The sequence below is a fragment of the Fistularia commersonii genome, chromosome 11, assembly GCF_037954325.1.
Source record: "Fistularia commersonii isolate RoL2024-O1a breed Wild chromosome 11, RoL_Fcom_v1.0, whole genome shotgun sequence".
NCBI lineage: Eukaryota > Metazoa > Chordata > Actinopteri > Syngnathiformes > Fistulariidae > Fistularia > Fistularia commersonii.
In genome coordinates, this window is record NC_141294.1 from 2,517,573 (window position 1) to 2,543,516 (window position 25,944).

Here is a 25,944-nt window from a genome sequence, read left to right on the forward strand (position 1 = left end):
ATCTCTGAATGTCCCGGAACAGCAAGTGCAGTCAGAAAGATCACGTACGCTGCGCTCGTGTGCGTCACCCCGATAGTGGGGTTGTGGCTCGGAATGACACCGACTGCCAAGCCTAAAGGTCAGAGGTGCTCGGAATATGTTTTGGTTTCGAAGATTTCAAACTTCACCTCGAATGATCTTCCTTCTTGTCGTCGCGCTGCGAATTCAGCCGAAGCGGTTCGTCAGTCTTATGTCTTGTCAAGAAACATCTTAGCAGGCTGTGGAGGGGATATCAAACAAAAGCGGACGGTGTTTGTGTAAGTTTAATTATACCGTTAGAAATATATGGAATGATTGTCAAAGGCAGAGAGACATGTTGTTTCAGATACACCTGATTATCTGACTCCTCGCTCAGGATGTTTTGACTTCTGCGCTCCTACTTTATTTATATTTGTCTTTGTGCTGATATTTAACCCGGCGCCTGTATTTTCCTCTGTGTGACCTCGGATTCTTTTTAAATTTTCCATTTTTTTTTTTTTTTTTTTTGATTTTATCCCTTTTAGATTGTACATTTTAGCACTTGCCATTTTATTTGACTGGAAGCTTAAGAGCATACACACACACACACACATTTTACCCAGTGACTGACTTATTTAAGAAATCAATTATTTTATTCCAAAGTAGCATCAAGTGACCTATATTATCAATGGTATTGCACATTTTATTAATCCACCAGATTCAACATCAAATATCAGGCAACATTGTAGAATCGAATATTCCTTTGATCGTCCCAAAATGGGTAAATTTCAACTATTGAGAAAAATAAAAACACACCCAGTTAGGGATGGATGCCGGATCAAAAGTATCAACTAAACAAAGGTTTTAAAATTTACAACAGAAAGCGGACAGTGCAAGAAAAGTTATCAAAAATAGGAAAACCAAGAATAAACAGTGTTAATAATATAAATGTATATATACATATGCATATATATGTATAGATATTTTTTAATTAGAAAAAACTATATGAACAGATAGGGCTTGTAATAACAATTTGCACCTGAATAATATGCCAATATATAAACAGTATAAAATTTTGCAGCAAACAACAGCAATACTTGCCGTAGCGTCAGCACAGAAGTAACACCTGTGGCGTCGGAGCGAGTGGGTGTGAGGAAGAGTGAATGAATGGAGTAGATGAATGAATGAATGAATGAATGAAAGAGAAGTCTATTGAAAGCAGAGCTGGGTGTTAAATAGCCGAACAGCAGCTGGCAGGAAGGACCTGCGGAATCTCCCGTTCACACACTCGGGGTGAAAGAGTGTGTCGCTGAAGGAGCCGCTCAGTGGCGTCATGATGTTCTACATGGGGTTGGAGGCATTGTTCATCAATGATTCTGGAGCTGAGCTCCTGCCCTCCCGTCTCCCACCGCCTGCAGGACACAACTAGCCTTCCTCAGCACTTTAAGATAAGATAAACTTTATTGATTCCCATGGGGGGAAATTTTTTTGTCACAGCAGCGGAACAGTTAGAAGCGTCAATTAATACGACTGTAAATGGAGAGACAATTAGAAGACAGCAAAAGAAAAAAAATAGCAAAAAAAATAAAATTAAAATAAAAAAATTGGAGAAATAAAGACAGTAAAGGTGACAACCAATACTAAACGACAACATAAACAGAGTGAAAATAATAATGACAGGAATAAAAGAAATAAACAAAAATAGGCATGATGTGAATGGGTGACATGAGATTGTGGAAGCGCAGATGCTCCTGCTTTGAAATCTAAAGCAGGGGTGTCGAACTCATTTTGGTTTGACGTGAAGGGGGACGGACCAGTAAAATCATAGCGTAATTACCACAAAGGAACACCAGGTCCAAATTTTTCCTTTGTTTTAGCGTAAAAGAGAACAGGTAAATGCAATGAACTGTTCCTTTAAAAAATACTAATGAACAACCTGAGATTCATGAGGTGCAATTTCAACAACACCATGCCTCAGTTCTGTCTTCTCAGTTCTCCGTGCATTTCGTTGTATTTTCATAGCGGCACCCAAACTTGCTGCATCCACACCGAGCATACAGGTTTCTTATTAAGCTCGACCAACAAATAAGATTTTCATTGGAAAACCCTACACTCCATGTCCTCTTTTCTCTTTTTTTGACAACGACGACTTGCTGATGAGGACGTCGGGGCCAAACGGAAAAACAGGTACATTTCTAACAATAAGTAACTGTTATTTACAGAACCGGAAGCTGCATTGCTGCCATCTGCTGTTGTGCCGTGTTGCCAACATTGACTAAAACAGTGCAAACTGGCAGACGATATAGAAACTGCATTTTTATTTTCATGATTTTTCAGTACTTCTTTTCACATTGTAGATTTACGCAATGGGCCGGACTGGATCCGCCGGCGTGCCCGTACCGGCCCGCGGGCCGTACGTTTGACACCCCCCAGTTTAAAGAGTGATCTTCTTCTTCTCAGCCGCTGAAAGGCTGCCGCTCCTGCAGACCACGCCAAAGAAAGAGGCTGATGCCACTCCAGTGTGGAAGAAGGTCCTGAGGAGAACCTCTTGCACTGCAAAAGACCTCAGCAGGTACAGTCTCCTCTGACCTTTCCTGTGGAGAGCATCTCTGTACCGCTGCCTGTCAATGAATGGAAAGTGCACATTTCTGTAACCTTTCTGACAAACCAATATGTGTTCACCGCACAAATTGTTCTCAAGGATGACCTCACACAACCACAGTTTGCAATTTGAAAAGCATTTTCTTAAGTCCACTTGAAATGGTGCAATGTGCAGGCAGTTCCCCCACCTAACCCGTCCCAGTCTGGGCTCACACTCCTGAATCATACTAAATCAGCCGATTGTTGAACAGCGATGTGAATGTTGTAACCGTTCTTATCCCGAAACCGCTTTGTTGACTTTATTGAAATTCTTCCCGATTGCAAAGGAAATGACTGTCATTTTTTTTTTTTTACTCCATTTGCCTATTTATTTTATCTAAATACTGGCTGCCATCAAAACTCCCCCCCCCCCCAAAAAAAAAAAAAAAAAAAAAAAAAAAATCTGCTCTTTAAATGATTATTATTCATTTTGTCATTTCTTCAAGTTCCGTGCGCACATACTCCGCTGGAGGATAACGTACTTGCGCACATTAAATGCAGAGGTGACGTGGTTATTACTTGAGAATCTCATTGTGATTCAACCTTTCTAGCATTATCCATGAGCACCGCTGCCATTGGCCGGCCTGTCGGAGGTTGGCGGGGAGGGGGTGGATAGTGGCAAGATAAAAGGAGCAAATGTCTCTTGTCCTGGTTACACACACAAACACACTCACCACGTGCCGGTCTGTTGGTCCATTTGTGAATGATAAAGACGAGCAAAGGATCCATTTGCACGTATACTGCTCGGGGAGGTCTCACCTTAACATGTGAGTATACAAGCACACATAAACACACACACACACACACTCTAGGTCTAATCCTATTTCAAATGAGGATAAGGATAATGGCTCACACAGAGGAGAAAGGGTGTGCAAATGTTGAATGACAAGGCTGTGGTGTCGTGCACGAGGCAATAAATACATAACAAGCGTTGTATTGATTGGTATCAGCGTACGTGCTTGACACTCTGTTGTCGGTTTTTGAACGGGTCTCCGGGTTCTTGGAACTGTTTTAGGAATAAATGATTTCATCAGAAGATATCCTTGATTGGGCAAAAATTGAGTTTTTTTTTTTTTTTTTTCATTTTGTACCTGTATATCCCAATAAAAAAAAAAGGACAAAATGCTATCTGCATTGGACTTGTAATGTGCTGATAAGCGAACTGTGGTGCAACAGCTGCATTGTTGCTGCGAAGGTGGGTGTTTGGAAAAAGAAGGTTTTGGTTTTAGTACTGCGTGTTTGTTTCCTCCTGTATGTGCTTGCCGATACCTGCAAAACACCGTTTGTATGAAAGAGTAAGTGTATTCCTCAATATGTGATATAGGATCATTTTACATGACATGAAACATCCGTTTAAGGAATTGATTCAAAGTTAAGATCAAGTGTAGACTTTCTCCTGAATGAAGAATGTAGGTGTACTCGTGCCACTGGTTCTCAATCGGACGCCCTTCTTTTTTATTACTTATAACTAATTTTAATGGTCCAAAGAGATGTGGCTGTGTGACACAAGGGTTGATATTAGGTGCGCGGCAGTTACTCGATTTTAAAGTCGAATTGACAGAAATCGTGAGCGAAAATCAAGCGTTGAGGGGTTTCAACAACATCCTCCGTGGTCATTTATTTGTTATTATGGTAGGAAAGAAAAAATGGGGTTAAATCAATCTTTACTCACAAGAAAAGTTGAGTTGATAGGCTACAATAAATAATTCTGGGTATTCACTGATTTGTGCATCTGTTTTATGGTTCAAATCTCAGAGCTGTCCAGCATTAAGATTTACTTGTTCTCACTGTGCCAGGTGTGTGTGTGTGTGTGTGTGTGTGTGTGTGTGTGTGTGTGTGTGTGTGTGTGTGTGTGTGTTCTCTATCTCAATTTTCTGGCTTCCGTCTATCGCACCAATGTATGTAGTAAGTAAATCCAAGCCTACGTTCTCTCCAAATATGAATGTTCATTCAAATATGAATCTTTTCAGTTCATGGTTCTGGTGGCTGATATTAGTAGATGGTCCAGGGTGCGCCCTGCCTCTCGTGGGGTTATTATTATTATTATTATTATTATTATATCTGTTTTTATTTATTTATTATTATTATTATAATTATTGTTATTATTATTATTATTATTATTATTATTATCATTGTTATATTTGTTTTTATTTATTATTATTATTATTATTATTATTATTATTATTATTATTATCATTGTTATATTTGTTTTTATTTATTATTATTATTATTATTATTATTATTATTATTATTATTATCTAATTTATTACATGTTATTATTTTATGTGCAATTTGATGCTGCTCCCCCATGTGCCCCCCAATTGCCTCTCGGGGACAAATAATAAAGTTTTTTGCTGATTCTGATTCGGACAGGCTGAAAAGCAGTTGATATCCCTTTATTTTAAGTGTGGTTTGTTCTGTGCTGCAGAATACTGGCTCTAGCTTTGTCATTCATTAGCACTCAGAGGCTTTGCATCCCCCGGTGTGACCCGGGTTCTGAATATTGTGTTAACTCATGATTGTCGGGTGAGACTGAATGCAAATTATTTTGCATTCTGACCACAGAATCGATAAAAGGTGAGCTACATGATAATTAGCAATGAAGGGATTTACTGTGTGACACGGGGGAAAAAAAAATGCAATTAAACTTCTTGACCGATCTGATTCTGAAGTAAAACAGATGATATAAATTGTGATGAGGTATAAGTTGACAAAATCTCCCCGCATCGGGCGCAGATATTTATCCATAACACCTGGAAAGGTTGGAGGGACTTGACTGAACCACAGGTAATAATAGATTTGTCCTTCCGCACCGTCAACAATTTGTTGCTCTGCTTTGTAACGTAAAAAGGCTTTTAGAGGATTGACATCCCCATCAGGGAGCTGTGACACTGCATTTCACCCCTCATTGCAACCAATTCCACCGTCACTGTGAGTCTGGGCTCCGGTTTGAGGTTTGAGGAGCAACTTGACTCTGCTTTCTTTTCTGCAAACCACCTTCCGTACCTTTAGCTGCATCCTTGTTGTCGTTTTGGTCGTCTATTCTCGCCCTCGCTGTTATTTTTCTTATCCGTGTTGTTGTTCGTTCTGCTGTCTATTTATTTGCGGACGTCTTTTGCTATTTTTTAATTGTCTCTTTTACCATTATTGTTGGATGGGTCTCACCAGCAGGTGGAGAATTAATGTAAAGTCAATTCCCCTCAAAAATTTTGCCAATTTGGTCCTCCACGTCTTCCCTCACTGTATTGATTCTCTCCAAGTCTGGAACTGTCAAAAAAAAGAAAATCTTGGGATAATGAGCTGGCTCAGCATGTGGTTCTGGGCACTTAACCATGTCAAACTCTGCAACCCAGTGCCAGGAGGACTGCCCTTGCCAAAGCTGAGTAATCCAGCAAGTTCACCCTGGATCATTAAGTCATCATACTTTTTATCCAGTTAATAAACTTGCCTAATCTTCAAGGCTTATCCTGGCAAATAAACACAAACCCCGCATGCACATTTTCTGGGATAAAAATGGAAAGAAGTAGTTCCTACTGCTTTTCCGTGCACAGCTACTCCTTGTTTACTCTATTCGGCCTTTTCTGAATCCTGTAAACAATTTTCTGGAGATCTCCGAGGATCTCTCTGTGAATTCAACCAGTTCTGTGCCAGCTCTTTGTCATCACTCGTGCCGCCCGGGAACGACGTCTTGTTTTTAAAAACCTCTCATGAACACAAGAGTCCAATTTAAGATCTCAGGCGTTAACACAAACAACATCGACAAAGCAGAAGAAGTGTTTATTCTTCCATTCAGACCTTGTTCTTGCCAAATAAGTAATAAGAAAATAATTGACTAATTCATGTCTTGATTTGTTCAATCAGAGTTTAATATATTATAGCGTGAACGTCGCCTCTCCCCAGCACAACTCCCTTGTCATCCTATGATGATGGTACCACCATTAAACTGCACACCTAGGACAGTGCTCTTTAATGGTGGCTGCATTATATCAGCAGGTTCATGACACATGTACTGCGCACGGAGGTACCTTTTTTTTTTCTCTCAAGGGCCATCCTTATCCTCTTTTCGCTTCTAAAATCAAGCTCATATAGAGATGTATCTTTAGACCCCTCGGCGTTCGTATCAGCCATCTTCTCCAACGAGACACATCAGTTCCTGAAGTTTTGTCGTCATTTATCTGCGTCTCAGTTGCATTTAAATCCCCGCTGGGTTTGAAAGAGTTCTCAAAAGTAGGATCACAGAGGGGAACGAGATAGCCAGCTTTTGGGTCGCAATATTTACAAGCAGGAGCGTTCTGTTGCTATTTTATTGCCTGGTAGTTGTCCTTCATTCCTTCAGCGGCGACGGTCCTAGTCTGCTTGGGTGCTTGTGGGCTCAGGTCTTTATCCCAAATCCCCGATGCAGACTCTACATTTCAATCAAGAGATGGGGATCAGCCGCTGGTCCCTCAACCACCAGAACCCGTCTCTGTGGGGCAAGCAGCAGTCGTCAGTGCAGTATGCCAATTGCAATCGGCCTATCTTGGCTTACGGCCTCGCTAAACTCAATTATTCAAATGCATGATTGCGGTAGTCAGTGGCCTTATTTGCCGTTGCTTCATCTGGCGTGAAGCGCGATCGGTTTTTGCTTTGCAAACAAGCCAAGAAAGAAAGAAAGTAGCAGATCAACAAAGTAACCTTGCTGTTACTTTAAGGCCAACAAGGTCGGCTTAAAAAAAATCTTTGAAAGCAGTTTTGCCGACCATAGACAAACAAATAATGATTCACGTTCCATCGCTGTCTTTCAGCCGTACCATGGATGCGAAAGAGTTTCGGCGAAGAGGGAGGGAGATGGTGGACTATGTGGCGGACTATTTTGAGAACATGGAGAAGCGACCGGTTTATCCAGATGTGGAACCGGGGTACCTTCGCTCCCTGATCCCCCCCGAGGCCCCGCTGGAACCGGAGACTTATGAGGACATCATGAAAGATGTGGAGAGGGTTATAATGCCAGGGGTGAGCTTGAGCTTACAAATTCTTGAATTTGTTGACTCACAGTGCAATAACATAACCATAAGGAAAATACTTTAAAATCCATCTCCCGCATCAGTGGGGATAATAACATTGGAAACAACACCTTTTCCGTCGTGAACTACGAACTCACACGATATCTGGAGCATTTTTGTTTGTTGAAATAAGATCTCTGATTCTCGCCTTTGTGTACTGAAAATTTATTTTCATTTGCTTTATCTAATATTCCAAAGCCAGGGCAGTTTTTATCGTCTCTGTGTCAGTGACCTTGATAGACATTTTACTCTTTTACTATAACCCGATAACATTTTAGTTGGCTCTAGAACAGGAGTGGGCAAACTGCGGCCCGCGGGCCACATCCGGCCCGCCGGCCTTTTTAATCCGGCCCGTCAAAGATCGGTTCAAAATTCATACTTGACGTGAACGATTGAATGATTGGATCATGAATGTGGGAGCTCAAACAGGGGATTATTTCGTATTTGGGGCTACTTGAAAAAGCACAAAGGTAAAGGAGAGAGACTCAAAGCTAGCTACCTTGTTGCTGAACTCGTAACTAAATCAGAAAAAAAAACAAAAATGTGGCAAAAACAAAAAAAGCTTGTAAAGCTTGAGCAAGAGCTTCGTGTTTGTCTTTTACCATTTCTGGAGGGATATCCATTGTGCGTTCATCTAAACACCCCCTGGTTTCACACTGAGTATAAATACATTAAAAACTATATTATTAACTGCATACAGGACTGTCTCAGAAAATTAGAATATTGTGATAAAGTTCTTTATCTTCTGTAATGCAATTAAAAAAACAAAAAATATTTTTTCATGATATTCTAGTATTTTGAGATAGGATTTTTGAGTTTTCTTAAGATATAAGCCATAACCAGCAATATCAAAACAATAAAAGGCTTGCAATATTTCAGTTGATTTGTAATGAATCCAGAATGTATGACATTTTTGTTTTTGTAATTGCATTACAGAAGATAAAGAACTTCATCACAATATTCTAATTATTGAGAGAAAAACTGGTTTGTCCATGAAATGCCAGCAAACGAGAGCCAGAGCCTTCAAAACCAAGCTAGTTTTATTTTCAAGGAAATTCAGATAGTACCTGATAGTAGTCTGATATGTACCGTTTACAAATGCTTTTTCTTTTTTTGTCTTTTTTTCATACGTATCGTATCTCATGCTGACCCGGCCCGTCTGTCAAATTTTAAGTCAATGTGGCCCCTTAACCAAAAAGTTTTCCCACCCCTGCTCTAGAATAAAAATTTTGATAAATTATTATTATTATTTATTTCTATTTATTTATTTTATTATTATTATTATTATTATTATTATTATTATTATTATTTTATCTTGAAGAGCAAAGTGTGTTTTTTTTTTTTTTTTTTTTTTTTTTTTTTTTTCAAAATTAAGTAATTCCATGTTTTGTTTCATTGGAGGTCACCCACTGGCACAGCCCTTACTTCTATGCCTACTTTCCTGCTGCTTCATCCTTCCCTGCGATGCTGGCCGACATGCTGTGCGGAGCCATCGGCTGCATCGGATTCTCTTGGGTAAAACATTTACCCGGGGCAATTTTTCTTTGTGTATCTTTACTTTGCATTTTAATTAAAATGTGGGACATCTGTTTAAATGTTTCTAATGTGTGTTTTCAGGCCGCCAGCCCAGCCTGTACGGAGCTGGAAACAGTGATGTTAGACTGGTTGGGGAAGATGCTCCAACTGCCTGAGTGTTTTATAGCTGGAACAGCAGGCCATGGAGGAGGCGTCATCCAGGTACTTTTAAAAATCATTTGACCTGACATTTGTACCCACGTGTATTCATTCTGTTACGTTTACCAGATGGCTGCTTTCAGCGAACGAATATTCTAATGCCGATCGAGGAGCCGCGCCAGTCATCACATGCTCATATAGCAAACACGATCTTGGTTTCAAATCTAGCTCAGGAGATGAAATGTATTCTTCATAAAAAAATGATTAAAAAAAAGACTTATGTGACTTTTTATAATCCACATCAATCTGTCGCTCTTTTATTTCCCAAATTTATTCGCGAGGCCGCCGCAAACATATTGACAGATTCCTCGCAACCCCGAAAACATTCATCGCTGATTTGTCGCCCATTGATTTGTCCTTTCCCTCTTTTGTTCACACCGGCTGAAAATTGGCAGGAAATTGGCTTTTTATATGTCATCAACAGGCAGAGAGAGATGATGAACACGGTGCATGAATGGTTTCGTGTGGCGAAAGGCTAAGCATTAGTTTGGTTTTCCCGTGACAGGGACGCTTTGCAGGCGCAACATGTCTGTAAGTGTGTTAGCGATGAGTAGCGGAGCATGACGGCGCACTCTGATGACGGATCAATTTTGTCCTTTTCTATCACGACCATCTGGTTGTGAGTGTGTTTTTCTGCGCGCTACTTTCATTCATCATGTTTTTTTTTTTTTGTTGTTTTCCACCTTGCCATTCTCCGTTTTTAAGTGCAGCTTACCGGCTCGCTATGGCAACAAATGGGCCTCCGCACTGCTCACACTGCTGCAGAGTTAATGAGTGTTGTGACTCCAAATTGCTAACCTTTTTATCAGAAACCAGATGTGAAGGATGGAAATTGGGTTTTGTTTTATTTTAAAGCAACGCTTACATTCATCTGAAATATTCCAACAATTGGCCCGTGCTTACAATACTAAAAAAAAAATCCCAATTTATAGATTCGATACGCTCAGCAAAAAGCAACTTTTTACATCCGCACTCGAGTTTTTTTTTTTTTCTAAGTGCATAATATTTATGTATTGCTGCTTTATTTACATTAAAAAGGCATCTCATTCATGAACTGCAGGGAATACAGGGCTGTCTCAGAAAATTAGAATATTGTGATAAAGTTCTTTATCTTCTGTAATGCAATTAAAAAACAAAAATGTTGTACATTCTGGATTCATTACAAATCAACTGAAATATTGCAAGCCTTTTATTATTTAAATATTGCTGATTATGGCTTGTATCTTAAGAAAACTCAAAAAATCCTATCTCAAAATATAAGAATATCATGAAAAAGTAATTTTTGTTTTTTTAATTGCATTACAGAAGATAAAGAACTTTATCACAATATTCTAATTTCGGAGACAGTCCCATAAGCACTTCAAGCAACAGCTAACACATTGGAAACCTTACTAAGCCTGGAGGCTACGTGCACACACACACACACACACACACACACACACACACACACACCATGGGGGAAAGTACTGACGGTAGACAGAGACATCCTGTTGTATAATTTTGGTTTTGGTGCGGTTCCTGAATTCTTCAGTGTCCTTTCCCTCTGCAGCCATTTGGCAAATTATATTCTATTTGGTTAAATATTGGACATTTCAGCACATCTTTTTTGAAATATAGTAATCCAGTTACCCAGCGCTCTGACATTTGTGTGTCTTTATTATTTTAAGCAAACATTTATTGTACATGACTGTCATGAAATGTTAATAAATACATACATAAATAAAAAAAAGCTTTCTTTTTCAAAAGGAGATCGAATTTGACAAGTCACACTAGATTTAATATTTTTTAATTATCATATTATCATATTTTTTAATATTCATAATTTATCAATTATCTTATTCATGTGATTTTTCCAGGATTCAAATCCTGCTTTGAGTGTCAGCGAGCGCCTGATTAGTCCCAAATATGTGGGCTATATGGTAAACAACCAAACCATACCATGCTAGCTTCTTTAATACTTTTTATGTTGATATTTTGTTGCTAACATATAAAAAGGCGGTCATGCAAACGCCATCTTCTATATCGCTGTTTTAAAATTGCAACACATTCAAACGACCCTTTTCAAACCCATCCCCAGTTGTGACTTGTTCAAAATTTCCAAAATAGCCAAATCCGGCTCAGAAGATGGCGTTTGCATGACCGCCTTTTTATATGTTAGCAACAAAATGAGTATTAAAGGTCTCACTTTAAACATGGAAATTCAAGATTTGTGAATGTTAACGTGTGCACGCCTAAACACTTTCAGCTTGACTATCGCACCCCCTGCTGGTAAACATGCACCTTTTCGGTTCCCCGAAGCATGTGTGCGCGTCTACGTCAAACTTTTTATTTTTATTTTTCAATTTTGCAGATTTTTATTTCATCATTTCTACTCTAAACAAAAGCGACAGGATGTACAAATAGGAAACTCTTTGTGAAAAACGGTGAAATTTGAGTGCAAGATTTTGGCATTCTTTCCAACATTCTGTAAAATCACGACGTAGCTTCAATACTTCAATAATCGGAAAACACACAATTTTTTTTACTTGTATTCTGAGATGCAAGGTTTTTGCGTACATCTCGACTTGGTCAATTGGTGACGAACATCAATCCCCGTCTCGTATGGCGGCGAACAGCAGAAGCCGATGATGACTAAACCAGGAGATGGACATTTCAAAACCAAAACAAGACAAATGGAAAAAACCAAGCACTTTTGATAAGCGATGTCCAAATTCTGCACCGATTCTCCAACAGGGCACGGCCAGTGAAGCCACCCTGATGTCGCTGCTGGCTGCCCGCTGCAAAGCAATTCGTCATGTTCAGGACGTCCACCCGGAGAAGACCGAGACGGAAATCCTCTCCAAGCTGGTGGCGTACACGTCCGACCAAGTAGGTGCAAAGCGGAATTTCCGTTTTCAAGAAATGTCCCTCGTACGTCTTTATGTTTAAGCCACAGGCCACTAAACAAGATATGAAGTTAAGTGCGTGACCTAGATAGTCAATGCAATGGCGAAAGAGTTTTCCATTGATTGAGTGAGAATGTAGGTCGCTTAGGAAGGAGGTAGCGCTGATCGGGTTAAACGGCAGATTGGATTCTTTGATTGGGTTACAGAGTCACCTGAAGGCCATGGACTTTCAAAAGGAACAGCAGTCGATGTTTCTGCACAAAATGGGCTCGAGATCATGAGGGTGTGAATCTTTATAACGCAGAAGAAAAAAATACATTTATATTGAAAATGTCCATAGCGACTTGTCCGTTTAGTTGAACTGTAATTTTCCCCACCTCACATCATCTGGGAATTTAATCTTTTTGACCTTCTGATTACGGCCCGCTTACTTTTGACTCGGACTCAGGCTCATTCCTCGGTGGAGCGGGCCGGTCTCATCGGAGGAGTGGCGATGAAGAAAGTCCCGACGGACGACAGTTACGCCGTTCGAGGGCTTACGCTCAAGAAGATGGTGGAAGAAGACAAAGCAGCTGGACTCATCCCTTTCTACGTAGGAAAGAATCTATTAAAAAACAGCATAATACCTCATACTCATCATTTTCATCCGGCAGATTGTTTTTTTTTTTTTGTTTTGTTTTTTTACGGTAACATCTTGCAGCCGGTTACAGAAACACTAATTCGGTTTCGAGATGTTATCCGCCCCGTGACGCCGCTGTGCAACGACCCCGAGGCTTTTGTAAAAGGCTAACATTGTTCTTTTTGTAAATTAATTTATGTTATCTGGTTGAGGATCCCCATTTCTAAAGCGATCATAAAATAAAAAGACGCATGAGTCATTTCGCTTTCGATCTGCCGCGTCCACAATTACACGTGTTTAATTCAAAATAAATTGGCATCTTTTCTTTATACGAAAGGCAGGTCTTTACATCTCCTTGTTACAGTACTTACACATTTTTTAATGTATATGTTTAATTCAAAATAAATTGGCATCTTTTCTTTATACGAAAAAACAGTTCGTTAGCTCTCATTATTACAGTACTTACACATTTTTTAATGTAAATGTTTAATTAAAAAAAATTGGCATCTTTTCTTTATACAAAAAAACAGTTTGTTAGCTCTCATTGTTACAGTACTTACACATTTTTTAATGTAAATGTTTAATTCAAAATAAATTGGCATCTTTTCTTTATACGAAAAAACAGTTCGTTAGCTCTCATTGTTACAGTACTTACACAATTTTTAATGTAAATGTTTAATTAAAAAAAATTGGCATCTTTTCTTTTCTCCGAAAGACAGTTTGTTAGCTCTCATTGTTACAGTACTTACACATTTTTTAATGTAAACTTCTTTTTTTTTTTCACTTTGTGCATGTGTTTGTATCTCTCAGTTTTGCGCAACCCTGGGAACGACCCCCTCGTGCGCGTTCGATCACATCACCGAGCTCGGGCCGATATGTAAGTACAACTATGTGGCCGCGTGCACGTGATATGGTTTTCTGTTTTAATATGATTTCTGATGACGTTAAATTAAATATGATAGGTTTCAGTGTAAATACATATCAGAAGGTAGTGAATGTAACTACATCTGTCGATCTCTCCCTTTCTCCCTTAAATAACCCATGTGTGTCAGTGGTTTTTGGAATAAATCCAATATGGAATTAAAATTGTTATTAATTTTTCATTTTATACCATATAACCATTTTTTTTCATGCTCCAAATCTCCCTTTGGTGTTTCTGTTTCAGGCAAAGAGGAAAATATGTGGATGCACATTGACGCAGCATATGCAGGCAGTGCATTTATCTGTCCAGAATTCAGACCTTTACTGAATGGTGTTGAGGTGTGTATTAATTTATATGTATTTTTTTTTGTAATATTATTTTTTTTAGTTTCCTTGTAAATATTTAATGATAAGTATATCCAAATAGTTGTCATGAAAAAAAAATTCTATTTAATGCTAAATTCTATCCCTTCAGCAAATTTGACAGTGAGGAGTTAAATATTTGAATTCAGAATTGTTCCGTGTAAACATTTTCTCCATCTGAAAGACAACCTGATCCTGTTAAATTGCACGTGAAAAATCACTTGCGACATTTCCGAAAGTAAATAGTCACCGTACGCCGATTATATCCAGCTGCTTTTTTTTTTTTAATGCCTCTGTTTGAAAATGGGCTAACGTTAATGTCAAGGAGGAAGCATGCAAGAGTGAATAATAGGCTGAACAGTCGGCATCAATCTGCCTTTTGAGGCTGTTGAGGCAGCTGTTGCTCCCCAAGCTGTGCAGAGGCGCAGAGATAAGGACAGAGTAATTTCCTGAGGCGGTGTTAGACCTTTATATATCACTGTTTATTAGACACACAAGTTCAAACAACAGTTTTCTGTGGGAGGAGAGAGACGTGAACGGAAAAAAAAAAAAAAAAGTCCTATGCTTTTTTTTTTTTTTTTTTTTTCAAATTCATAATATGTCCTTTTAACTTTAAACTATCATGAGGTGGAATTAAAGTGCTACCCTATTCTTTTTGGATGAGAGTGCAGTGCGCTCAAGGGTTGGTTGCTAGGAGTGACGGGTGAGCAGGCGACCAGCCCTCTTTGAATCAGTCATCATGGCAACTAGCAGCCAGGAGTCTGTCTCACATTGTCTCCGTTTGCGCATTATTGCTTTTGTGGAGGTAGAGAAAAGGATATTGGAAAAAGATAGCCAACAAAAAGATGAGTGCAGATAGAGAATGCTTGCGTCACTTTGAATTAATCTTCATAAAACTGCCTTATTTTCTGTAGGCTTTGTATCTTAACGTTCTTGTGCGTGCCAAATGAAATTAAAATCTTTTTTTGAAAAAAATATTTATTTAACTGTATCTATAAATTTTTAAAAACTCTTACAAACTACCTCAGAAGTCCTGAGACACCGGCGTTTTTTTTTTTTTTTTTTTTTAATTTTTCTAGCGTGGCGAATTGATTAAATCTAATTTTGTCTCGTCTCTATTTTCTAGTTTGCAGATTCCTTCAACTTCAACCCACACAAATGGCTTTTGGTCAATTTTGACTGCTCAGCCATGTGGTGAGTTTGCTTGATTCTCCGCTACCTAAAGACACATTTGAAGATGACATTGTTAATATAGAGCAGACCTGAGCATTTTACACATCCGGCTTTATCGGGCCCGTCAAACTATTTTCTTTAAATATTTTAAGAAGTAATTTCAATCAATACTGAATTTAGAAACTCCTTATTTTTTCCTTTTGTTTAATTTTGTATGGATGATTACATACAAAGAAATACATACAAATCACATACGAAATAATGTCGGTTCTTTTATGTGATTATTAAAAATAAAATAAAATGCCAAAAAATGTAAATATTTCAATTGTAATTTTCATTTTGTAGAATTTACGTGATACTTTGTTGGCCCGTGCAGAAAAATCAAATAAGAAATGTGGCCCGCCAGCTAAAATAATCGCCCACCGCTACAGAGTGGTAGGGTGCAGATGTACAGTAAAATGGTAACAAAAAGCTATTCCTTCTGTTTACACTATGTATCAGAAAATATTCAACAGAACAGTTTACTTAGCGGTGGGGATTCAAAAGCTGAAAGTCACGCAGCGGATGTCCATCTACACCTCGGTCATTTGCTCGGTAAAAATAGAGCTGCGCCTTCCATCTGTTCTTTCCATCAGCAGCAAACTAACAGGACGTGCTGACAAGATGGAAACTGAGGCGTCTAAAACTCAATAGGATCCATCACTTGTGGATGAGTCGCACCCTGCTGACTTAATATGTGTTATTGAGATAACGCACACTTTATGCATTACAATATAATACACCACTATATCACTGTGAAATGCAGCTGTTGTGTGAAAATCTTCGGAGAGAGGCAGGGAGTTTGGATGAAGACAAAAAAAAAAAATAACCCAACTACTATCTTACCTTATATCCAATCCAAATTACAAAGAAAAGTAATTGAATGAAAATAATGCTGAAGGATTGGTTATTGTTGCTATACAAGCTGATATTCATTTGGTTATTTTGTATTAGCTAATCGTAACATATTTTTTTAATTATTTTTTTTGTACTCAGTAGGCGATTGCTGGTAATTTTAGAGTAAAAGGGATTTTAAAGAGAAAATTCAGGACTGTCTCAGAAAATTAGAATATGGCGATAAAGTTCTTTATCTTCTGTAATGCAATTAAAAAAAACAAAAATGACTTTTTCATAATATTCTAATATTTTGAGATAGTATTTTTGAGTTTTCTTAAGATGTAAGCCATAATCATTAATATTTAAATAATAAAAAGCTTGTAATGAATCCAGAATGTATGACATTTTTGTTTTTGTAATTTCATTACAGAAGATAAAAAACTTTATCACAGTATTCTAATTATCTGAGACAATCCTGTATATCAGAAAAGAGTACTGTTTATTATTCAACTATGAACATGGTAAATATATACTGTATTTTCCGAACTATAAGGCGCATCGGATTATAGGGCGCACCTTCAATGAATGGCCCATTTTAAAACTTTTTTCATATACAAGGCGCACTGCATTATAAGGCGCACATAACAGAAGCTACAGTAGTGGCTGGGGTTGTGTTAATGCTTCCACAAAATGGAGCTGCGCTAAAGGGAATGTCAACAAAACAGTCAGATAAGTCAGTCAAACTTCATCAATAGAATACAAACCAACGTTCTGACAACTGCGTTCACCCCTAAAACAAGTTAGTGCATTCACAACGTTTGCGCCGCCTTCGTTGAAAACAATGTTTTTCCAACACCATTTGTCACAGCTCAAATCTTTCATAAAACGAAAGCGCCAAGAAGGAGCACCTCTAAATTCATAGATGTTAATGTTGCTAGCTAGCGCTGTTGCCTTCATTGGAATAGAGACTGTAGAGACGCTTCTATTTGCTGCTCTCCCGTCAAAAACCCACTGTTTGAGTTTGTCCTCTAATTGTAAGCATCTTGTTTTGTTTCCTCGGAAATTCTGTTTGGTTTTCTTTACTTGGCGCAGGTCATCTTGTCGCTTCCTCCACTTCCGCACCATTTATCCGTTAATGTTGAATTCTCTCGCTTCTGCTCTATTCTCGTGTTCTACTGCGTCACCGATCACCTTGAGTTTGAACTCTGCATCGTAAGCGTGTCTCTTGAAAGGTGCCGTTTTGGGCTCTTTCTTCACCCACGAGTGGTTTGGGGACTGGAATTCCCCTTTACCGTTTTTACCGGTGCTACTTTGGCGACGCCCCCTGACTACCATAATTAACCAATATTGATCCATATATAAGGCGCATTGGATTGTAAGGCGCACTGTCGTTTTTGAGAAAATGAAAGGCTTTTAAGTGCGCCTTATAGTACGGAAAATACGGTAAATACGTTCCAGTATAACCGGCCTTTTTTTCAACATATTCCTGACTGTTCGTTTACCGACATTTACTGCAACAAAATACATTTTGCATGATATGACTCTAATAGATTTAACTTGTGTGGCCTCTCAACACCTTTCATTTCACCAGGGTGAAGAAGAGAGCAGATATTATCGGAGCCTTCAAGATTGAACCTCTTTATCTTAGACATGAGAACCAGGAGTCAGGTAGAGTCTTCCATCGTTATTGTTTCATAAAATGGATCAGATTTGGAATAAAGTGTCATAATAGAGATTAAAAGCAACAAATATTTAAGTCAAAGAGAATTCCAAACTAATTCTACTGTATAAAAAACAAATCATGGTGTCAAATTATGATAGTAAATACAAAGTCCAGCTTGACTGAACCTTGAAAATATGCCAAGTCACGTGCATTTGTGTTTGCGAGGAACAACCTGACTTTTAGACCCAAAGAAGTGAGGTGAGGTGAGGTGAGGTGTCCGGAGAAAATAAAAATGATAAAATAATAATAAAATTAAAAATCAAATAATAAAAAAAAATAATAATAAAGTAATATATACAAAATGTATGTACATATGTGTGTATATATATGTATATATGTATTTATCTATGTATATATATCAATAAAATTACTGTACAGAATTGTGCGAATTGTAAGTAAGCGCGCTCTGCATTTGTATAATAAATATATCATGAGCCGTATTAGCGCTAACTATCTGGCATCAAAAATAAGAATTTCATCGCACAAGGAAACACGTTTCTGGCTTGTACATATGGCAATAAACAATTTGAATCTTGAACGGGATTGTTTCTCGATGTAATCCTTATGTTGGGCGTCTTGATTTGTATCTACTTTTGTGTTGCTGAAATACATCGACTACGTCAGCTTTGGGTAAACATTACTTTGGATACAAATGGGGAGATATCAGATGAATCGTAACATTATTTAAATGGTTTTTGCACCTGCTCTTTGGATGTTTTGCGCTTACTCCTCGACCGCAGATGGACTCGGCTCCGCACTATAATTTGTCTGACAAACAGGCCGAGGAGCAGAAAGACAACCGGCTACCTCCCACCACACTTAGGCACCTTACAAAAGCTTTCGTTCAGACCCCTCAACCTAATTAGTGCTTATTAGCGGCAGCTAACACCCGCCTCCATTATGTTGAGATGAGCCGTCAGTAGCCAGCGGATTGATGGCATTGTGATCCTGTGAGAAGCGAAGAGAGGGAGCGCAAGGGCTGCAACACCTGGACAACGAAACGTCATCTAAAATTTAACTGCGTCACAGAGAGAACAACATTTTATATAATCAGAATAACTTTAATTATTCCACCAACACACTCGGTTCAGAGCCGTCACTGATCTCAGATATCCCCGTTTTGATTATCAGGTCAAGGAAAGTGATTTAAATAATCATTGCCTAAAGCTTTGTTATCTGTGTTTCTTGAAACAGGGCTGGTTACTGATTACCGGGTGAGTAGCCTTTTAATAATTTTTTACAATTAATATTTTTACAATTATATTTTTCAGTATAGCTGTTTTTGAATTAAACTGAATTTATTGCCTGATGTTTTCTATCAACTGGCTGCTGGTTAATTGTTTATTCTGTGGCTTTTATTCTTTTTTTTTTTTTTCATTTTCTTTAGTTTGTGTTGTCAACTCCTGTTTGTCTAACCTTCCACAGCACTGGCAGATTCCCCTGGGAAGAAGATTTCGCTCATTAAAATTGTGGTTTGTTTTCCGCATGTATGGGCTCAAAGGTCTCCAGGATCATATACGCAAGGTATGCAATTACGTGAAATACTCGACCAAACACAGGCAGCCTATAAAGAGGGGTGTTTCCAAGAAACTATGCATGAAAAGATTCTATCCTATCTATCTATCTATCTATCTATCTATCTATCTATCTATCTATCTATCTATCTATCTATCTATCTATCTATCTATCTATCTATCTATCTATGGGCACAGTATATATGTATATAAATATGTATATGTGTACGTATATATATATATATACACACACAAATATAAATATAGATATATATATATAAATATATATATGTATAAATCAACAAAGAAATGTATATATATGCATACAACCACACACACATATATGGATACAGATACATACACATGTAGATATACATATATACAAACACACACACAGATATATGCAAACGTATATAGATTTGTATATACATGTTTATATATATATTTAAATGTACGTATATGTTTATGTATATACACATATTATAAATACATACATATATGTATAATGTATATTCAACCACATACGTATATATGTAAATGCATATATGTATATATTTTTGTTTATATGTATTTATATATATGTTTGTATATGTATTTATATGCATATACATGTATGTGCATATGTATGTATATACAAACATACATACATACATACATACACACATATACACACATACACAAATACATGTATATGTCTATATATATGTCTTATATATACATGTACTTATATATATATATACACACACACAAGCACAACCACACATATAGATTTGTAAATGTATACATATGTAAATATGTAAATAAATACATACATATAAACACACACTCTCACATATATATGTATATACGAACATTTTCATATACATATATATATACTTACATAGACACACATAAATATACATTTTCTTTTAAATATAGATATAGATATTTCTGATTGTTATATTAATGTTGCTATAATGAATTTACAGCGTATCCAGTGACCTTACTTTTTGGGGGAAATTGTATTATCATATATTATCACTTCCATATAATAATATTATATATTAAGTAATTCAGATATCATTGGCTACTCACCCTTACCTCAAGTTAAACAGGCTCAACGATTTAACCTTCTGTAATTTGTTATATTGTCATCATGAATTTATTGATAATATTTTTAACTTGAATTCTTGAAAAGCTAAACTAATTCACTGTTTTTTTTCCCTCAAACAACGTTTCCCTTTTGAAATAAAAAAACATGGAGAACATGGTTTTGGTAACCAGTTCTCATCACATTTTCACTGTGACGGCACCAACATCCAATTGTGATGTCACATTTTGATGTCACCCTTTTTCAATTTACTTCTCATAAAATCCCCCAAAACGTCCCTGGAAATTGCATATGCCTGGTCTTGTTAAAAGCCCTCTGTTCTGGCCTCACCCCTCCTAATCCTCCTTACCATTAAATCTGTCTGCCTGCTCATCTCTGTTTCCATCCGCATATCCTGTCAGTCTTACATGTCTGGTCTGCATCAGCTTTTTATAGCAACATTTTCCTACCCTGCACCCCCGCCTCCCGTCCATGCTCGCCCATTTCACTTTGTTTTTTTCTTCTCGCTGCATCGCCCCTGTACGCCTGTCTCTCCTCCTCACCATCCTCTTCCTCCCTCCAGTCTCCCCCGTCAATCAAATCTGCCTTTTTTCTGATTTCACTCGCCGTTCCGGTGAAGGTCCCTGCAGCCACAACCTGTGACACTGTATTCTAAATTGCGCTGTGCATCTTCTCGAAATAAATCAAGATAGATATAAGAAAACTGGAAATTACCTTAACCAGTTTTGTCGTACAAACACATATTCATGGGTTGTAGAATAAAAAAAAAAAATAGACCAGTTATTTAACCTTGTCTAAGTAAGAAATAAAGGATGTTATTGCGTCAAGAGTCCCTTCAGATTTACCGGAATTCGATGTGTTGCAAAGCAGACATTGTGGTCCTTGCATGGAAACCAAGCACAGCAGGGTGATGCTGAATCACCGGCTTCGACATTTTAGTCAGGGTTTCCAGAAAGGGGTTGTGTTATCGGACAAAGATTGTGCTGGAATTATGACCTGTGGATTGATCGAGGTAGAAATAAGGACTTCTGTTACAAAATGTACAAAGTATTAAACTGTTTCGTTTCGTCTTTGGATATTAAGACGTGCCTTGATTCAACTACTGTAATGAATCGCCTTAACAGGCTGAAAAGTTTGGGAAACCCTGTATTTTAGCTGAAACGTTTGTTTTTTTGGGTCTATATCGGTATATTTCAATTTGTTGAATCCAATAAATACAAAAAGAAAACGTCAATATATACACATAAGATATACACATAGATAAGCAAAAAAAAAAAAAAAAAAAACAGTGATTCAAATAAAAATCTCGCATAACATGAAAGTGTGTTGGCTGGAGCTTTAGTTTACTTTTCCAGCCTTTCTAACATCAACTTATTTTAGAAAACAAATGAATAATTATACATGATTATGAATATTATACATGAATATTATGCATATAATAGGAAGTTTATAAGAATCATCCACAATGCAGGGTCCGTGTCTCCATCACATCTTGGACAAGGATCATTTAAGATAAATTTTTGAACAACTTAAACATTTTTCAAAGGCAGCAAAGTCGTAAATCAATGCTTTTCCCATTTTAATGATTCAAGATGCCGAGTTATTGATTAAGCAAAATTGAGCAAAAACCTTTCATGTGTCTACGGAATGCATTTTTTTCAGTGCAATAATACACCACTGCCATCTAGTGACAGTAACGTCAGCCGGAAAGTAACACTTGCACACACACGCACACACACACACACACACACACACACACAGAGGCAAAATATTAAGATAAACAAACAGTAAAAGTTACTAAAAAAAGGAGACTTAACAGATCCTGACAGTATTCAACAAATTAAAAATTGTAAAATCAAGATAACATTGAAATGACTGCATTGATATTGATACCAGTCCTATAGACTGTATGTTTGTCTCTTTTTTTTTATTTTTTTTTAATATCCATTTATCTTTCCTCTTTTTACAGCAAGTAGGCTTGGCTAAGGAGTTTGAGAGTCTGGTACGTGGAGACAAGAGATTCGAGATCTGTGCCAACGTCATCATGGGTCTCGTATGCTTCAGGCTCAAGGTGAAAACATTTAACAGCAAACAAATACTATTTCTAAAATTCTACATAAAACCTGCAAAAAAGGAAAGAGTTGCCCACCGTTACTAAGACAGAAGATGCAACAAGAATTTTTTTTTTTGGAATGAGAAAACTAAAAATATATTTCATAATTGGAATACATATCGAGTACAGTTTGGTCCTTCGTACCTGCATGTTAAATAATAAGGTTGAGATATTGATATTATTACATTGTTGTTTATGACGGTTGAAAGGAATCGACGCATTTCTCCGTCCTTGTGTCCTCGTCGCAGGGCTCTAATGAGCTGAACCAGAACTTGCTGAAAAAGATAACCAAGAAGAGAGAGATCCACCTGGTGCCTTGTCAGCTGTCTGGACTCTTTGTCCTGCGTTTCGCCATCTGCTCCCGCATTACGGAGTCACATCACATCCAGCAGGCATGGCGGCACATCACGCAGCTGACCTTTGAGCTCCTGCAGGAGTGTGTTCAATGACAAACCAGCAGGGACCAACCTGCCATCCACTTTGATGCCTCATTAAGGGCCGGGTATTCTGAGGTTAATGTCGCAGATATGGATCGTCAAAAAGGCGATGAAAAGTGATGTAGGAACTCATCGATCGGGCTTCTTCCTGTCATTAGTAACCGATACGCGTGGAAACAATGTGAAATTCAACAGGTTACACTTTGATGTGCATAAAAATGCAATGATTTAGGGTTAAATATCCCATTTTTTGTTCGCCACTTCGCTCTGCATCGTCTCATTTGGCTTTTAATTCCAATTGTTTTATGATTGTTGTTCTCCTCTACACGCGGCACTTGTCCCTCTGCAGACTTTGTCCACGCTTTCCGTGCAGCTTGTGTGTCTCGTGTAAGGCTTGGGGGCTAAAGTCAAACTCTTTTTGACTTCTGCAAAGAATGTATGGCACATTGTGTGTGTGTGTGTGTGTGCTTTTCGTAGGGTGTGGTCAGTGTGTGTCCACACATATGTTGCTGCGTATATATTACTTTTCAGTAAGCTTTTCTAAAATATATAAAATATTTGTCAAAATGTGCGAGAGCGCACTCACATTTTTATGTTTATGGAAGAGCGTGGAGAGGTAAAATAAAATTCAAACTCTGCTTGCAGTATCCAGGTTAACTCTCGTGCAATGTTTGATAATAATCACAGCAGGGTGACTTTGGCTGGAAAGGACCAACGACTTATTTATTTTCCTTTTATAGAAAATATATATAAAATCAGTGTTTCGTCGCACATCGGATTATCCTGTCCGTAACTGGCGGAGGACGATGGTCTTGAAGTACACAGTTAGATGAGATCTAAAATATGATGATTATTGTATTGTATTTAATGTGCAGAATATGTATCTTCTACTAGCCTTATACAACAAGGTGTGAAGCATTCCTTTCGGATCCCTTGGACGGTGAACCGTTGCGCTACTGTACTGAGCATACTTGAAACGACTACCTTGAATGGACTGGATTAGAGTATATTTCATACATATATTTCGACTTCTCATCGTATAAATGTTTGCCACTCGGTGATGTTGAAGATTGCGTCAAATTAGGTTGCGGCTATTAATCTGGGTGTGGTCTTCTTTGACTTGGCTATTTTTGTGCACGGAGCATAAATAAACATAATAAATAAATCTTTCCCTGCACAGTGTTTCAATCCTTTCATTTCTTCAATCTCATCAGAGGTTTAATATTTAATATTACAATATTTATATGCATTATATTAATACATTCATGTCATGTATATTTAACCCCGTAATGGGTTCAATGCAGAGAAGAGATAAATAAAGTATAAATTAATTTTAGAAAGGTTAAACTTGCAAAAGTGAAAACAGCTAATCGTAGTTGTAGTCAACAGGAGCAGTTAAATATCAGCCTGTCAGTCGTTTGAAAGCAATATGTTGGTCTTGTGAATCACTGGATGTAGTTGGATGTATCATCTTCCAGTGGCAAAGCAAGCCATCCAAACGCATTGCTGTCCCTCTCATGCAGTGTGCTAAATCAAAGATGACACACACACACACACACACACACACACATACAATGCTTTTCCAGCCTTCTCTAAACACCCTGATCCCTCAGGACAATGAGCCAGCATTCTATAAATACAGATAAAGATTTAGTATAAGAGGTTAAATCCTGGTCCAGGTAAAAAGTTCAACAAAAAAAAGGCCAGCTCAGTCACCCGCTGATGCCGGCAACCATATGGTGGAAGAGTGGATGCGCATAAGCTGTCTCTGCAGATTTATATAATCTGGTAAATTATCCCATCTGGCTCGGGAAATGTCAAAGGGAAGAGGGCAGAAACATCTTTCACTCAGATTAAACTGTAAACAGAAATGATGGGGCACATAAACACACAACAATGACAGGTTTCTGTTTTATGACCGTAGTGTACTTGACCTGTATAACCTCTATGAATAAAATATGGTTTTATTTGGCACAGTGTCCGGTTGACTTATTTTCCTATCAATATTTAAATCATTTTTCCCCCGAGTCCATTGCTTATACCCACGTACTTACGGAGGACGAATAATTTCCTTGATTTTCCTGAGACGTTCACAGAAAAATCTAGAGAATAGCCACTTAAAGGCCTCTCTTTCTTCATTCCTGAACCCAATATCACTTAGCGAAGTGACTCAGAGTAAACTTAAAAACTGGGAAAGTCATAATAAATCTTAAATTACAGAAGATTAATCTCGAGGCTAGGTGTTGTTATGACTGCCTGACACATGTACATTCATTTTTTGTATTTTTTTTTTTACTTTTTTTTTTTTTTACACACTTTTTTTTTTTTTTTTAAATAATTTTAGTTGCAGTTGCGCATCTTGTTCACAAGAGGTCACCATTAGACATGCTGCCGGAAGCTGACAGAACCTTTGGTGAACTTGCAGTTGTTCCTGAATGATCCTCATCCCAGAATAAGTCGACACTGACACCGACGGATACATATAACCAAGCCTCTGCACAGCCGAAGACACCGTTATCATATTTATGTGATGAGTGTTTCGTTTACTGTCCGCCGTAGATCAAAAAATGGATACTTGGATTTCTTTTTGATGGGAGTTGGATGTGGAAATTTGATAGGACTTTTACTCGCATGGATTAAGTGACAAAAGTTGAGCGCCAAAAATACCACAAACCACTTTGTTTACCGTCCAAAATAAGCTTCACACCCCTGGTCGATGTGTAACAAGACACATTTTAGGTGCCCCTTGTGTTCGCCTGTAGCTCCCAACTAACTGCCACTGGAGAAGAACTACCACATATATTTTCAGTTTCCCAA

At 37.8% G+C, this 25,944-nt stretch overlaps 1 protein-coding gene across 2 annotated transcripts; it reads left to right on the forward strand.

Annotated features, from left to right (window-relative positions):
* Positions 1 to 2,526: 2,526 nt before the first annotated feature.
* Positions 2,527 to 25,101, forward strand: ddc (dopa decarboxylase). Of its 2 annotated transcripts, none has more exons than XM_086156055.1 (14): positions 2,527 to 2,569; positions 7,422 to 7,629; positions 9,081 to 9,194; positions 9,297 to 9,416; positions 12,147 to 12,281; positions 12,747 to 12,890; positions 13,728 to 13,794; positions 14,083 to 14,177; positions 15,328 to 15,395; positions 17,842 to 17,918; positions 19,168 to 19,187; positions 19,399 to 19,497; positions 22,547 to 22,648; positions 22,939 to 25,101. In XM_086156055.1, exons 2-14 carry the CDS (start codon positions 7,429 to 7,431, stop codon positions 23,137 to 23,139), a joined length of 1,443 nt encoding a protein of 480 aa, XP_086012181.1. In that variant the 5' UTR covers positions 2,527 to 2,569; positions 7,422 to 7,428; the 3' UTR covers positions 23,140 to 25,101. The 2 variants fall into 2 exon arrangements, with proteins under 2 accessions (XP_086012181.1, XP_086012180.1); XM_086156054.1 differs by lacking the exon at positions 2,527 to 2,569 and adding an exon at positions 3,303 to 3,404.
* The last annotated feature ends 843 nt before the right edge of the window (positions 25,102 to 25,944 follow it).